We start from the raw sequence: 15,585 nt of genomic DNA on the forward strand, positions 1-15,585 counted from the left end.
GAAAAAATGGCTACTTTGGGGGTGGGTGGGATCTATGGAATTATACCATGCCAAGTTCCTTTCCCTCCCCAAACCCCACTTTCTCCAGGTTTCACCCTCCAGATCTCCAGGAATTTCCCACCTTGGAGCTGGCAACCCTAGTAGGAATAGACTCACTGTCCGTGTAAGCATAAGAATCCTTTCTTGGGAGTAAGCCCCATTGAACAGACATGAGTAGACCTGCTTAGAATGGCAGTGTAAAAGCTTAAATTTCTATGCACCATAACAAAAACATAATTTAGGTAATATTCTAGAAGAGTTGAGATTCTTAGAAAACCAACTACTATAAATGTATTTAGGTTTTTTCTTCTGTGTGTCTATGTACCATAAAAGGAAGGTTAGTTGGTATCTTATGCATTTTGACATACATCTTCAACAGCATGAAAGTAATAACATATAACTGAACTTTTTGGCCAACCATGATAGCTCCTGAAAGCAGCAGTACATAAATACAGAACAGCCTACTGCTTTTTGCCAACGGCTACATAGTTGGGAAACTATGCAACAGTTAAACAATGAAATTAAACACATAGAACCTGGTATATTTAAATATTTAAGTGCCATTTTTTCAAAACAAATCATCCTAATGCATAACTGCTGCTCTGACCTTTCTTAGAGATAGTTGGCAAAACAGTATTCAGGTATCCATTAAGGTAGAAAGTATATTTTATGTCTATACTATGTAACAGATCTTTTGAATGCCAGATTTTGTGTTAATCACATATAAATTGTGATCCTTGCAGGGCACCATAAGAAACCAGATTCCAGACATTCCCACTGTTGCTTTTGGACGCCCTTTGCTGTTTCGGTTCCTGCTTGTGTAGGGTAGAAGAACAATGAGTAACTGCATTGCAACTGTTGGGTTAGGTCAGAAAACGGAATGGGGCAGGTAGCAGAAGAGCTAGGGGGGATGCAGAGTTGCAGAGGAAGTCATAACTGACTGACGAAAGGGGGCATTCGTGTCTTCATGGGCTTTGTGATTTAAGAGAATCAGAGTACATGCTAGAATGGTAACACCTTAGTTGTGGAAAACAGAGTATGCTGAAGCAAAACGTGAACATTGAGCAAGTGCTAAAGAGCTGTAAAATATATGGTTCTAAATTTCTTTCTTTAAGTCTACATTTTTGACTTTAAGTCTAGTTAGTGTCTTGTTTATGAGTATAAAAAAGCGGCCTGCTTTGTAAGAAGTGTCTTTTCAATCTAAAAGACAAACATCTTTTCTACTGATGTGGCTGTTTTTCTGTTTTTAGCACAATCGAATATCAAGCAATCATAATTGTACAAATATTTAAATAAACAAATGCAAATTAAGAATGAGGTTTTGTTAATAGGGTAAGCCTCCTGCATTCTCATTCAAGTCGTTTGCTACAATGGAGCCATATCTGGGAGGCGTAGTCCCACAGGTCTGACTTTTGGTAATTAGGGCTACAATCCTAAAAATACTTTCCTGGGAGTAAGGCCCAGATTTATTTATTTATTTACATTATTTATAGTCCGTCTTTCTCACTGAGACTCAATGTGGATTACACAGTGTGAATCAGTACAATCAATATCAAAAACATTGCAATAAAACATGTAATGAGTATATACATGCAAATTTGTGAAGATTTAAAAACCTGCAGAAATCCAATACAGAGATGAAGAAATGTTGAAACGGAGTATAAGCAAATCTGTGACTGACATATTAAACAATATTAAACAATAAAGGAACTACCTAGTCTTGCTCCCTAACAGTAATAAATTATGCCCAGCATAAGAAATTATCTGGATCAGAGAGGTCCACATTTCCCAGGTGAGCACACAGGAAGCATGTCCAGTCCAACCATATACCCTCCAACCAGATACCGTCACAGTTCACTTGGCAAAGTAAATCCGTATTCAAAACCAACAGGTCCCCTGTGGCATAGGTTGATGCCTATGGGAGGAGAGAGGGAAGAATGTCAGAATGCCACAAGGATTAGCTTTCTGTGCAGCACCAGTCACCAGAGAGCCCAGAAGAAATCCCAAGTGCAGCTCAGGTCTTGAACTGTCAGATAAGTCACTTGGGGATGAGGTGCTCATACTGACTAGTTGCCCCAGATGAGATTTTGCCTTAGCAGACCTTCTTCTCCATTTCCTCTTCCTGTCATGTAGCCTGCATAATTCTGCAGATACAGGAGAATCTTTTCAACCACCCACCCCGAGTGTGAGTCCACTTTAAGGACAACTGAAGAGAGTTATCATCAGGGAATGGCCACAGATCCCTGTGTACCAAGCAGAGTCAAAACTGTGAAAGAATCAATACATTTATTGAAGAGTAAGATCAGGAAAGCAGTTAAGAAGGCAGGTTAACTGTATGAAGTTGCTCAGTCTCTTGAAAGCTCCTGTGACTTTGAAAGCTCTGCCAACATCACAGACAGAGCGGTCTTTATATCATCACATGGCAATGTTATGTATACCTGTGCTGGTCAAACAGTTGTCTGTTAAGCCTGGACTAGGATTTATATCCTTTAATAGAGCTGAGGCTGGTGCAGTCTTAAATAGTATTCTAAATTGTGCTGTGGAAAGAAGTGGGGGAGTCTTTGATTTTTACACCCACTGAGGTCAGTGGGAATCTTTATACTTACATCAGTGCTTTTCTGGTGTAACATTACACTGGCAACAGGATGAAGGCTGAGGGGGTTTAGGATACCAATGAAGGCCCTGACACTGCATTTTTCATATGTATGTAGGTGCAGTGGTACTAGGTTTATACCAGCACGGCATTAGTAGGATTCTATGCTGATGAATGCTGATGCATAACTTGCCCCTTTGTGGAATACTGGTAGTTGCTATATTAAGCAGTTTACTTACTGGCTTTAGTATTATCTGTTGGCATTGCAATCCTACACAGTTGATTTAAATTTGGCTCACCCTGCATAAGATTGCATGGTTAGTTTAATTTATCAATTTCATTTTTTTCCATATCGAGAACTGACAATATTGCATGAGTGGTTTATTCCAAATAAAGGAATCTGGAAAGAAAAAATTGCTTGCTGAATGCACAGCGGTATATAACCTGTTCAGAGTATTCAGTATCTGATAAAGTATTTTGTACTGATGCACAGTCGAATCTTTTTCTTATTAGTGTGAATGACAAAACCTCCTTGAATTAAGCTAAACATTAGAATTATTATAGAATCTTTTAAAAGACATTTGCGATGGCATGACGGCAGCAGTTTAAAAATGAATTATTTCAACAAGACTACTCAGGAGCAAATGATTTGACAAATTTGAGTATAGCTTTTTGCGAGTCTGATTCAGAAGCGAATAATTTATAGGAGTGTTGCTATGATACGAGTTATAGTTTTGATGACTCATTTTTGTGCAGCATCTAAAAGGTAACTCCCACCACAGGCAGTATGAGGTCACAGCAGAAAAAGCTCAAATAACTTTCAGGTTAACTATAGCTGCATAATTCTAAAAGTGAAATAAGTGATACCACTAACCACACAATTAGGTAGCATGGTACCATGAAACATTTTTTTTTTTAAGAATTAAAGCTAATCAAATGGTAAGAGCATCTGCTATATTCCTTAATATTCTGTAACAATGGAAAATACCCTCGGAGTTAAAAATCTTTCCTTAATCTCTCATTTGAACATGCAGAGTTTAAAATCACCATGAACCTTTCACTATCAATAATTTCCGCTCCACTCCATAGTTTTCTGCTAAAGAGAAAGGCATACGCTTATTTATGATTTTTAGACTAATGAAAGTTATATGTGTTCAGTTCATTGAATCTCAAAATAAGGAAAAAAATATTATTTAGGGAAGTACACATTTGCAATAAAAGCTGATGTCTATGTTCAGATTTGCATAGCAAAGTTGTATTTCATAAATTGATAACTAGATTATGTAACAAAAGTGGCCTAGCTTTACTTCCTTTCCATAGACATACTGTATTTCCAGTAGATCTCTAAGCAGCCAGGGAGCATATTTCTTAGCAACTACCCTTTCATTCCTTGCATTCTCTGCAAAATCAGAATCAAAGCTGAAGCTGAGACTAGGAACCTTATAGGCAGTCAGCATCATGACATGGTAACCCTGACAGTCTGGCTCATGGAAGAAATATACAATTTGCGCTACAAACGAACCGATGCTTAAACCAAACTGAACACAGAAAGATGTGCTGAAATAAGGATTGTTGCAATAATTGATACATGCAGTAGATAGCCATGGATAACAAAGGGAGAGTATGGTAGAAAGCAATCAAGAGATTAAGGTAAAGCAGAGGATAGCTATAGCAACAAATATGAACTTGTTATCAGCAGAGAAAAGTAGATCATAAATTCATAGATGTTTAGATGACATCGTACATAGAAAATTATCATACTGTAATGTACTCAGTTATATTAGTGGATTTATGTGTTTATTTATTTACCTTATTTATACCCCATTTCTCCCCAATGGGGATACAAAGTGTCTTACAACATTCTGCCTTGCTCCATTTTATCCTCACAACAACCTGTGAGGTAGGTTAGGATGAGAGCATGTAGCTTGACAAGTGTGAGCCAGCGAGCTTCCATGGCAGAATGGGGTCTTCTTGAGTCTCTCAGATCCTAGCCTGACATGCTAACCACATGTAGCCATCTAGAAAGCAGATCGGCACAGATTTTCATTATGCAAGATACCATTAATAGTATTAGAAGTAGTATGGGTCCACCTATGTATTAGTTAGCCATACTAATACTATTACTCATTTCTACATAAGGCTATTGTAATTATGGTAAATATGTATTCTGTACCTACTTTAGAAGCAACAAGATGGATTTTCTCATGGTACGATTTTCTTTTGGATCTTCCAAATCAAATTATTTAGTACCAAAATAGACTATAAAACCTGGCTCACAATTAAGGTTACTAAGGGTTGCAAAACATAATCTTAAAAATTCTGCAAATGTGTGTGAACTGATAGGCTTTTGTTTCCTGAAAAGTAAGCAGATCTTTGTACTTATAGTTTAGATTGTCTGGATTATATACGCTCATAAAAATACAGGAGAATTGAGAAGCTGGAAAACGTTTAACTAGTATTGCCTCTAATTAATTGTAGATCTTTACATTTATTATTAATTATATCCATTTAGCCTGCGTTCTCGATGACAAACAAGGCTTTGCTACCTCTAATCCTCTTTTAATACATGATTTAGCTGGAGGCAGAAAATTATGCAATTAATGTAAGGATGACAGTGAACACCATATTTGTTGAGCAGAGCAACAAGCAGTATTGCAGCAATCTTAAAATTGTTTCCAGTTCCCTGTATACCAGTGGTGCAGTTGCTTTTCTCTGTTGGTCCCCCCCTGCATGGGAATAATAATTTGTGCACTCGGTCATTTATTGGATCTATTAATTGTTAAGCACCAACGTGCTTGGTACTGTTCAGGATGTAGATAAAGACAATCCCTGCCCTGAGGAGGTTAGAGGAATGTTTCCACAGCCTAAAGGAGTTTGGACTGAATGTTCCTGGCTGGTTGCACAAGCCTCATCAGTGCACGGTGTGGTAAAGCAGCCTATGCTTAATTAGCTTTTAACAAATCTGATGAGTCTGTTCTTAGGAAATATCTGTGCAAAGGGATAATAGGTATATCATTGCTTCATGTCAGCAGAAAGGAAAACGACTGATGAACTGAAGGCTTGGCTGTTTTATTTTGACCCATTTGATTTTATGAAAGTATCCAAAAAGGATGAGATTTAATTTCATTTAAGATGAAGACAAGACTGTATCCCTTTTTACATCAAACCAAGGTATTTAGCATCGGTATTTATGTCACATATGTTCTCTGATTTTGTAATCCAGTTTTATTACTTGTTGTATGCCCATCTTTATTCCATTGAGTGGCTTACACCACAGGGTTAATTCATCTTCATAGTAATCTTGTGTGGTTTACAGTACAATCCTAAGAAGAGTTACTCCAGTCTAAGCCCATTGATTTCAATGAGCTTAGACTGGAGTAACTCTTAGGGTTATATTGTTAGTGTAGGTTGAGAGAGGTCATCTGACGAGCTTCTTGTTTGAGTATGGAAGCTAGGTTTCCAGAGCCAAGTCTGCCAATGTTCCTATACCATACTTACTGTCAAAATCTGGACCTCCTGCATTGGCTAGAAACAGTACCTCGGCTTTCATTCTAGCAGGCAACAGTTTGATCACTGATCCACCAACCTGACAAGATAGACTTGTGAATCAATGAAACAAAAATAGAGTCTTGTGGATTTTTTTTTAAAAATTATTATTATAAATTCATTCCACAATAATTTAAAACATAACCATACAAAACCCATTCCACATTAACTTAAACATAACCATACAAAACCCAAAATATAACAATTCCTAAGGAGTTCCATACATCTAGAAATTCAATAGTTCTTGACAATGAATGTTAGAAGAAACAATTTCTTTTTCCTGCAAAAATTGCACAATAGGAAACCATATTGCTTGGAAATTTTTTCGATAGGCTTCCAAATTCTGAATGCCTGTAGAGCGATCCACTTTACCCAATATAAAATGGTTCCAGATGGAATCATACCAATTTTGTAGTGAGGGCCCTTTCTTATTTCTCCATTTCTTGGCAATCTCTTTCCGAGTCTTGTGGAATTGTTCATGTTTATAATTATTTTGTACAGCACTAAGTGTTTAAGGTATTTTATAAATTGCAATAAAATGATAAACTGATACATGCCTTTTGAAAAATAAAATGACATTTTTGTATTAAAATAATCTTTTCAGTGTTCCAGAGGAGTTAGCCGTGTTAGTCTGTAGTTGCAAAATAGTAGAGTCCAGCAGCACCTTTAAGACTAACCAACTTTACTGTAGCATAAGCTTTTGAGAACCACAGTTCTCTTTGTCAGATGCAACAAGAAGTATTGCAGCAATCTTAAAATTGTTTCCAATAGAGACTGGCACGAATTGAAATACGAACCAAAATTAAACATGAACCAGGCTGGTTTGGGGTTCGCGAACCACAGTTCGTCAGATCCCATTTCTGACGAACCGCCATGAACTTTTCGGCTGGTTTGTTTGGTTTTTTGGTTTGTCGCTGCAGACAGCCTGGTACCATTCAGTTTCCTAGGCAACAGGGGATGGACTTCCTGCAGACCTTCTTCTGACCTGGAAGTGAACTTCTGCTGGCCCGGAAATGACATTTTCACGAACCAAACGAACTGGTTCGCGAACCAGGGGCAGGTTCATGAAAGTTCATGGTTTGTGAAATTTGACAAACCACAAACCGCATGGTTTGGTTTTTTCCCGTTCGTGCCCATCTCTAGTTTCCAATCCCCTGTATATCAGTGGCGCAGTTGCTTTTCTCTTAGTCCCCAACTACCTGCTTGCATCTGATGAAAACTGTGGTTCTTGAAAGCTTATGCTACAGTAAAGTTGGTTAGTCTTAAAGGTGCTACTGGACTCTTTACTCTTTTCAGTGTTCACATCATTGCTATAGAACTCCCCCTTGACACACCAATGTCCAGCAGTCTTGTTTGGTATATGGTTTTTTTAGGAAGTGAATGATGATTATCTTATTCCAACAAAGTTTGAAGTTGTCAGATGAGATGTTTAAAAATATATGGAGGCATTTATTAAGAATATCAGTGTTTTGCTACATTAGAACATGATGACACTAAAACCGAATCAAATGCACGTTTATTGTGAAGTAAATGGCAGTGCTTTCTGTGAAGTAAGATTTGTAGCTTTACTCCTATTTACGTGGCAGTAAACCCACTGAACAGCGTTTCCATGCAAACACGCACAGAACGAGGTTGCAGCAAGCCGCCCTTTCAGATATGAACGTCGGTCCTCGGTGGTGGTGGTCGGGGAAGCAGAGATTTGAAAACGTGTCTCAATGCAACCCAATCCTAGACTAAAGTTTCATGGTGGTCAGTGGAGGCAAGAACAGTTTCGCTGCCCAACCTTTCTGTGCACAGGATCGGGGTGTTCAAAATCCCGTCCAGCCACAAGCAAACGTCACAGGCGAACACGCCCCGAAAGACAGGCTAGGGAGAGATTCCGTTTCCCCTTCGCCGGCGCTTCCGTGAAGAAAAAGGGATCCCCGGAACGAGCCCTGGAACTCGAAGGACCTGGCTCGGTTGGCAAACGAAGGGGCGGTCCGCCAGGCCTCCGTTCGTCACAGAAACCGGACAATAACGTCCACTTCGCCCTCTGGCTCCCCTCTGTTACCGAGCCCGCCTTCGCGCAATTCTGAGGCGCCTTCAGCCCTCCCCTCTCTCCTAGGCTTCCTCGAAGAGGCTTCATTCCTCGCCGCGTCTCCTCTGTGGGAATCTCGCGAGACGTCGCCGAGGAAGCCGGGTGTTTTCCTCCCCCCGCCCCTCCACCAAGCTTGTGCTGGCCAGCCGGAGAGCGAGATAGGCGCGCGGGGACTCGCGGGCGGCGCTTCGGAGCGCTCTGTGGTAGTGGGGAGGGGGAGAGGAGGAGGAGGAGGAGGGACGGCGCGGGCGAGCGAGCGAGCGAGCGTTTTGTCGCGGTGTTCTGTGGGATACAGGCGGTGCTCTCTTCTCCTGGGTGCGGATCGCCGCCGCCGCCGCCGAAGCGCAGGGCGAGTGAGGGAAAGGGACGCGAGCCGAGCGGGGCATGAAGATGGCGGACGCCAAGCAGAAACGGAACGAGCAGCTGAAGCGCTGGATCGGCTCCGAGACCGACCTGGAGCCGCCCGTGGTGAAACGCAAGAAGACCAAGGTGAAGTTCGACGACGGAGCCGTCTTCCTGGCCGCCTGCTCGAGCGGGGACACCGAGGAGGTGCTGCGCTTGCTGGAGCGCGGCGCCGACATCAACTACGCCAATGTGGACGGACTCACCGCGCTGCACCAGGTCCGTGTCTGCCCACTTGGGCGCCCGAGGCTGGGCCTAGCTTGGCTTGGGCGGCGGAGGACCTTCGGCGAGGCTGGGGCCTGCACGCCGCCCCCTCCTCTTCCCGGCCCTTGGAAGAAGGGGAGGCCAAACGACAGGGCGCTCTTCCCTCTGCCCAGCCAGGGCTCTTTCGCCGGGGCAGGGGGTGCTGGACAGCCCGCCTCCCTTCTCTCGCCTTCCCCATCCCTGGCTAGGGGAGCCGCGCTGGTAGCCCTGGGAGTGTTGCCTTTTGCTGCAGGGGTGCCTGCCTGGGCGGCTCAGGACCGGGCCTTGCTTTGCCTTCCCCGGGAGGCTGGTGGCATTGTGGGGCTCCGCTTCCTTCCCTCGTTGCGCTTGGCAGAGCTGGGCGGGGGAGAGGTGTAGAGGCTGGGAGGGGAGGGGGTGCTGCACCGCTTGCGCCCCCGACTGTGGCCAGACGGCAAAGAGGAGCTCCCCCCTCTTCGTGAAGGGGCTCACTTGGTGGTGGGTGTTCGCTCCCCTAGTTGGAAGGTTTCGGGCTACCGAATGGCTGCCGTTTCCTGTGCCCTTGTTTCCCAAATTCGTTGAAGTGTAAATGCAACTGACTGCCCTATTCCTAAGAAAGAGGTTCTTCTCTTGAGTCTCCCCCGTCCACGGTTTAGTTCTTATTCTCTAAAGGTGGGTGTTTGTATCTGTCTTCCTGATATTTACTCAGTACTGTGCAATATGATCTCGAACTTCCCTGCACTTATGTCCAGTATTTGTGCTTTTTTTTTAAAAAAAAAGTGTGGAAAAATATAAAATCATTAGTGTGATAATACTGGGTTTTGTTTGTGTATTGAAATAACTTATTTTTTAAAAAGGAAAGATGGAAGGGAAGCTGGTTGAAGTTTTCTTAAAATGGATGCTTTGTGCATGTTAAAGTTTTATATGAGCCTGATTGGAATCTCAAAATATTATCCAAATAAGGAAAGACTGTGGCAATCTGGACATAATGCGGGTTTGCTTGAATACTTCTAGGTTCTATTAACAGGCCAAAAGCAATAACAAGTTTAGTTCACTGAATATCAGAAAACCAAGAATAATCACTATGACAGTTTGATTTTTGTTTTGAATGTTAGTTGTCTGCGTATTTCTATAAAGACATAGTAATAAGGATCTGATGAACCATATATGAATCATCTTTATACAGCATACTTATTATTTGATAGTGTGGTGCTTCATTAATTGTATGAAACATTTCAAGTTAGAATGTATTAAAAATTCTGGATTATGAAATAAGCATGAGAGAAGCCTCCCTGTTGTGTATGTTGTTTCAGGATAACTTGAAGATGACTTGCAGGTTATGCATATTTTGTTTTTATTGTTGTGTAAGGTGCATAATCAGCCCTGTCTCCTAAATGAAAGGTCTTCTGTGAAAAGGTTGTAATCAGAAAATCCATACAAGTTTATACTAAGAAAAAACCAATGAAGAATATATAGAACTTTCATATAAGAGCTAGGTGCAAGGATGGAATACTGGGTTGGGACTGGGGTAGACCTGATGTGAAACCTCCAGTCTGCAATTAAACTCACAGGTGATCCTGGGCCAGTCGTTCTCTCAGTCTAACTTACCTCAGAGGGTGATTGAGGAGAAAACATGAAGAGAACCATAAGGAAAGAATGGATAAAGACTGTGATAGCTAGATGACAACATTTGGTTTGATTTTAATTGTAAACCATCTCGAGCAGTTGCATAGAAATTTCCCAAATAAACAAATAAGACTAGTTTCTGTAAAAATTTACCCTCTGAGACCAGCTGAATCTAACCACCTCTTATTGGGTTGGATGTTAATCTGTTTTGAAAGCTTTAGATGGTCTGTAATGAAATCTTTGAGTAATGACAGTAAAAAGGTGCTGCTGCTGTGCTATGTTTGCAAGTGGATAATACAAGGTACAACTCTTGTAGCAGCTTATTTGAGAGGAGGGTATGTTTATGATAGTCTGATTCAACATGGCTTTGCCAGTGTTGTCGAGGTTATCCTGATAACTTTCACACTTAAGAATTTGTTTACTTCGTTTATACCCTGCCTTTCTCCCTAATGGGACCCAAAGCGGCTCACATCATTCTCTTCTTAGTTTTATCCTCACAACAATCTTTTGAGGTAGATTAAGCTGAAAGTCTGTGACTGACTCCATGTCACCCATCAAGCATCTGTGACAGGGCGGGAAGTAGAACCAGCATCACCTGGATCTTAGCCTGAGGCCTGTACACCACACTCTCTATATGGTAGTTTGTGCATAACATCTGTTCATTTCAGAAAGCGTGTTTGGCTGCAATATCACTAAACATGGGGAATCTTCAATAAGTGGTTGAAAAGGAAGTTGAAGGCTTGGGTGGCTTACTTGGGTTCTAAATGTGTATGTTTGGGTGTGTGTCCTGATGACTTTAATGGCTTTTTCTAAGCATACATAAGATTACAGTGTTAAAGTTGTAATTGTCATTTTTTTCTCTGAAATAGTTACATTGTGGAATTGTTTGGGAGAGGATAAAAAGATTGATAAGATAATGTTTGCTGCTTTGTATTTTGGGTGCATTTCCTGAGGTGCTGTCCACCAGGAGAAGTTCATGCATGAAGTCTTGTTACTTCCGCTTCTCTTGATATGTAGGATTCTTCTGTTGAAAAATCACTGCTGCACATATTTTTGCAGTTTTGGCTGTATTATAGAATTAGTTTATTCAGACCAAGCACCTTTGACTCAGTAGAATCTGGAGCATTGTTGCAGGCACTGCTGGGCAAAGTAAGGTGAGTAAGAATCAATTTCTGTTGGTACACGCATTTCTGTTAAAATTCTATACATCATTACCAATAGAAATTGGTGTAGTAAAAATAATTGACTTGTCTATATTTTTCTTTTTCTGGGACAGCAAGGTCAGAATTGCAAACATAATATTTTAAAATGTAAGTATGTGGCTTACAGTGCTGTCCTAAGCAGAGTTGCACGCTACCATAAATTGACTTGTGGTGTAACTCTGCTTAGGATAGCATAAGCTTTCGATAATCACAGTTCTCTTAATCAGATGCATCTGATGAAGAGAACGGTGATTCTTGAAAGCTTATGCTACAATAAAATTGGTTAGTCTTAAAGGTGCTACTGGACTCTTTGATTTTGCTACTACAGACTAACACGGCTAACTCCTCTGCATCTGCTTAGGATGGCAGCGTTAGTGTTTTCAGTACAGACAATAACACTGACTTAGTGCAGAATGATTTATCTTTCGTAGGTTAACTACTTTGACTTAAGTAGGGTTTTCTGCACTGATAACGTAGTCTTGGTTGAAAGTGATGCTTGTAATTTGTGTGTTCGTGCTCACAGAAAGTCAGAAGAATGATTAAAAAACCACCTCAGTACTGTTTTGCTATAGGTTGTTCATGACATTATTGGTTCATGACATTTCATAATATTTTGCACAGTGGTATCTTCAGAGGCAAAAGGAAGTTGTTCAGCTACAATGCTCCTCCCTCCCTTTATTTGCCAGTTGTTCCATGGGCATATGATGCGTGAAGCTGAATTAGATCTTTGGTCCATGAAGGTCAATAATGTCTACCCAGACTGCCAGCAACTTTCCAAGGTCTTTGGTGAAGGTCTTTTTACATCACCTACTACGTGATTCTTTTAACTAGAGATAATAGGGATTGAACCTGGAACCTTCTGCTTGCCAGGCAGATCCTGTACCACTGAACCATGGCCTATCTCCCTATGGGAGAACGGGGATAAAGTAGTACAGAAGTTGTTATTTTTTAATAGGAAAAAAACCCCTTTCTCTGTGCTTTTTTTCATAGATAAGTATTATGGATGCCAGAAGTGTTTCATTTCTTAAACTCATGGAATTGAGATCCTAACATAGGTTGTGATTTGATTTTATCTGAAAACTAGTTTTCATTTAGAAGCTGCCCTGAGGCATACTAAACTAACATTCTATCCTGTAGTGGCACAGTAGCTTAATGTTGCAGTTTTCGGCCATCTTATTTATTAAAAACCTTTCTAGAGTATTTTTCCAGAGTTCTCAAAATAGATTGCAAAAATAGAGGTATCATTAAATGGTAAACGTACAAGAAATATATAAACAAACTGCCATTAACAGTGTAATCCTAAACACAGTCATACCCTTCCAACTCCATGAAGAGCATAATTCAGTTTAGGTTTGCACTGTAAAGGGATCACTGAGGATGTCAGAGAAATCAGCCAAACTCAATTTGAAATAGTTTTATACTCCTTACAAAGGATGGGAAAGGTGGAACGTTCCAGAACCAAGGGGCTACATTGGCAAATGCCCTACTTGTGTGCCTTGTTACAACTTAGAGAAGACATGTAGAAGATGGCCTGATTTCCAAGCTTGCCCTGGAATATAGTTTAATGCCGGGAATGGTAGTCCTGCAAGTGTGTGGATTCTGGGATGTATAAAGCAATAACTTACATAAAATAGCTACGAATTAAAATTAAATAATGTAATGTAAAAAAAAAACAAGATAGCAAAATGAACAAATAAGCAGCAGCAGCTGAAGCCCATCCAAATCTAATTCAGAACTATAAGACCTTAAAAGGAGCCATAATATAAAAATGATTTTAACAGCATCAATGAAAACCTCAAACATTTGTCAGAAAAAAGTTATGTTTGTGGGAAAGGGTTTACAAAGTTCCCAGAACCTTCTGGAGATTGGAAAACAACTGTCTTATCTGCAGGGCCTGTCCATGAGTGGATTATTCAGGAAGGGCCTTTTGTTTTGCTGTTTTTCTATCCTGCTTGTCCTTATTGCTCAAAGTGGTTTAGAATAAAACAAGCAAATGAACGCTGACCAGAAACCAGAAATATCAAAACATTCACAAAACTAAACCCATTTGAAACCAAGTCAGGAAATGCTGCTTAAATTGTACAGCTTTACACTGTCACCTCAGCTGGATGAAAAAAGAGGCAGCCCTTAATTCAACTGGTAGCCCATTCTAAAAGTCAGGGCTACCATTTTTTCCCTAGAAATCACAGAACTTCTTTAGTAAAGGAAAAGAAAGCAGACTTTTTGTGAGTGTGTTAAGGTTGTTGTGCATTCATATGGGGTGAAGTGATGCTTAAAAGTATGACGAACCCTGTCTGTCAGGGGGTTTAAAGGTAAAAATGAGCACTGTGAATTGGATTTAGAAGCAAACCACTGAGCTTCTATAATACTATTGTCATATGGATAGCTCAGCTGATACCTATTAATAGATGAGCTGCTACATTCTAGTTCCCTTGAACTGTGTCTGGAAATACTGACAATCCATGCAAAGTTCAGCGTGTGTTGATAAGAGGTGTACTTCCCACACTTGTTGGAAGGTAAGCAGTCACATTTTGCCCTAGCTAAAGCTTCCAGGTATCTTAATAAATGTGCTATGAAGTACATACCATTTGTCAATTCTGAGTTATCAAAGCATAGATTAGTGTGGCAAGGGGACCCTTGTCTAGGAAGGGGCAGTCTCCACAAGTGCACTTGGTGAAAACCACCTCTAGCAATGGCTGCAACCAGATAATAAAAATGCAGGCTTGCTTCTAGAAGCATCCCCTAATCTCATCTGGTCCAACAGGGAAGTAATTGCCTTGCTTGATCATAACCTGAGTGTAACTCCCATCGAATGCACTAGGGCTTAATTTTAAATAAATATGCGTAATATCAGGCCGGAAATTTGTCCCTGAAACTTTACTTATGGCACCTGCTCAAACTGCAAACAGCATGTCAAGGTACATTGTAAAAATTATATGGTTATAATGTTTGTATTGACAGAATCCAGTAAACTGGTAAAAATAGAAAAGAGTCCAGTAGCACCTTTACTGTAGCATAAGCTTTTGAGAATCACAGTTCTCTTCTTCAGATGCAAGAACTGTGATTCTTGAAAGCTTATGCGACAGTAAAGTTGGTTAGTCTTAAAGGTGCTACTGGACTCTTTTCTATTTTTGCTACTACAGACTAACACTGCTAACTCCTCTGGATCAGTAAACTGATAGTTGCACTCATTGTTAAGGACTACCTGCTCTACAAATGGAGAAAATAATCATTCTTAGATTTTAATTACCTAAATATCACATTATAAGGCATCACAGTTCAGTAGAATTTGTAGAAGATCCATTTTGAGATTTGGAAAGGTGGCTTGAAGCATTTAAATTAAAACTCCAAGCACAAGTCAACAAAAATTTAAATAAACGTGTATACATTCCATTTATTTCAGTGGGAGAGGTGAACATGAATCTTTCCCACTGTAATAAATAGAATTTAGAAATCTTTAATTATGGTACGATTGTTAACTTTGTGAAATAACTGCTATTGACAACGTTTATCATTCTTAACTAAAATGAATTGTAACCAGACACTTGTTTTTGTATCAAGAAATTTTTATGAAATTGGAAGAGGCCTAGATGATTGCCTCCTGTAGCAGAGAGAATGGGATACCCTTATTTTTATTTGATAATCAGAAGTTTGCTGTCAAGCAGCGAAAAGGTTTTGCTGTTGGGTAATTTGATCTTAAGCAAGGGTGCAAAATTGCACATATGCATTGGTGTGTAAGGGTAACAGGGTGCAGCTAAGCACATATGTTCAAGACTCTTTGAAGATCGTTCCTCTTGAATAATGAATCAAATCCTTATTACTATTAAATGTAAACGTGTTGTTTTTAGTTTAATTTATGTAAATCTTAGCTAGTGTTG

At 40.2% G+C, this 15,585-nt stretch overlaps 1 protein-coding gene across 4 annotated transcripts in view; it reads left to right on the plus strand.

The window, feature by feature from the left end:
- The first annotated feature begins 8,510 nt into the window (after positions 1–8,510).
- Positions 8,511–15,585, plus strand: part of PPP1R12A (protein phosphatase 1 regulatory subunit 12A) — a 226,898-nt gene continuing 219,823 nt past the window's right edge. For all 4 annotated transcript variants that reach the window (XM_054989301.1, XM_054989300.1, XM_054989302.1 and 1 more), the window contains exon 1: positions 8,511–8,876. In XM_054989301.1, the coding sequence (XP_054845276.1) occupies positions 8,640–8,876 (237 nt within the window). In that variant the 5' untranslated portion in view covers positions 8,511–8,639. The remainder of the gene's footprint in view (positions 8,877–15,585) is intronic.

The sequence above is a fragment of the Eublepharis macularius genome, chromosome 9 (assembly GCF_028583425.1).
Source record: "Eublepharis macularius isolate TG4126 chromosome 9, MPM_Emac_v1.0, whole genome shotgun sequence".
NCBI lineage: Eukaryota > Metazoa > Chordata > Lepidosauria > Squamata > Eublepharidae > Eublepharis > Eublepharis macularius.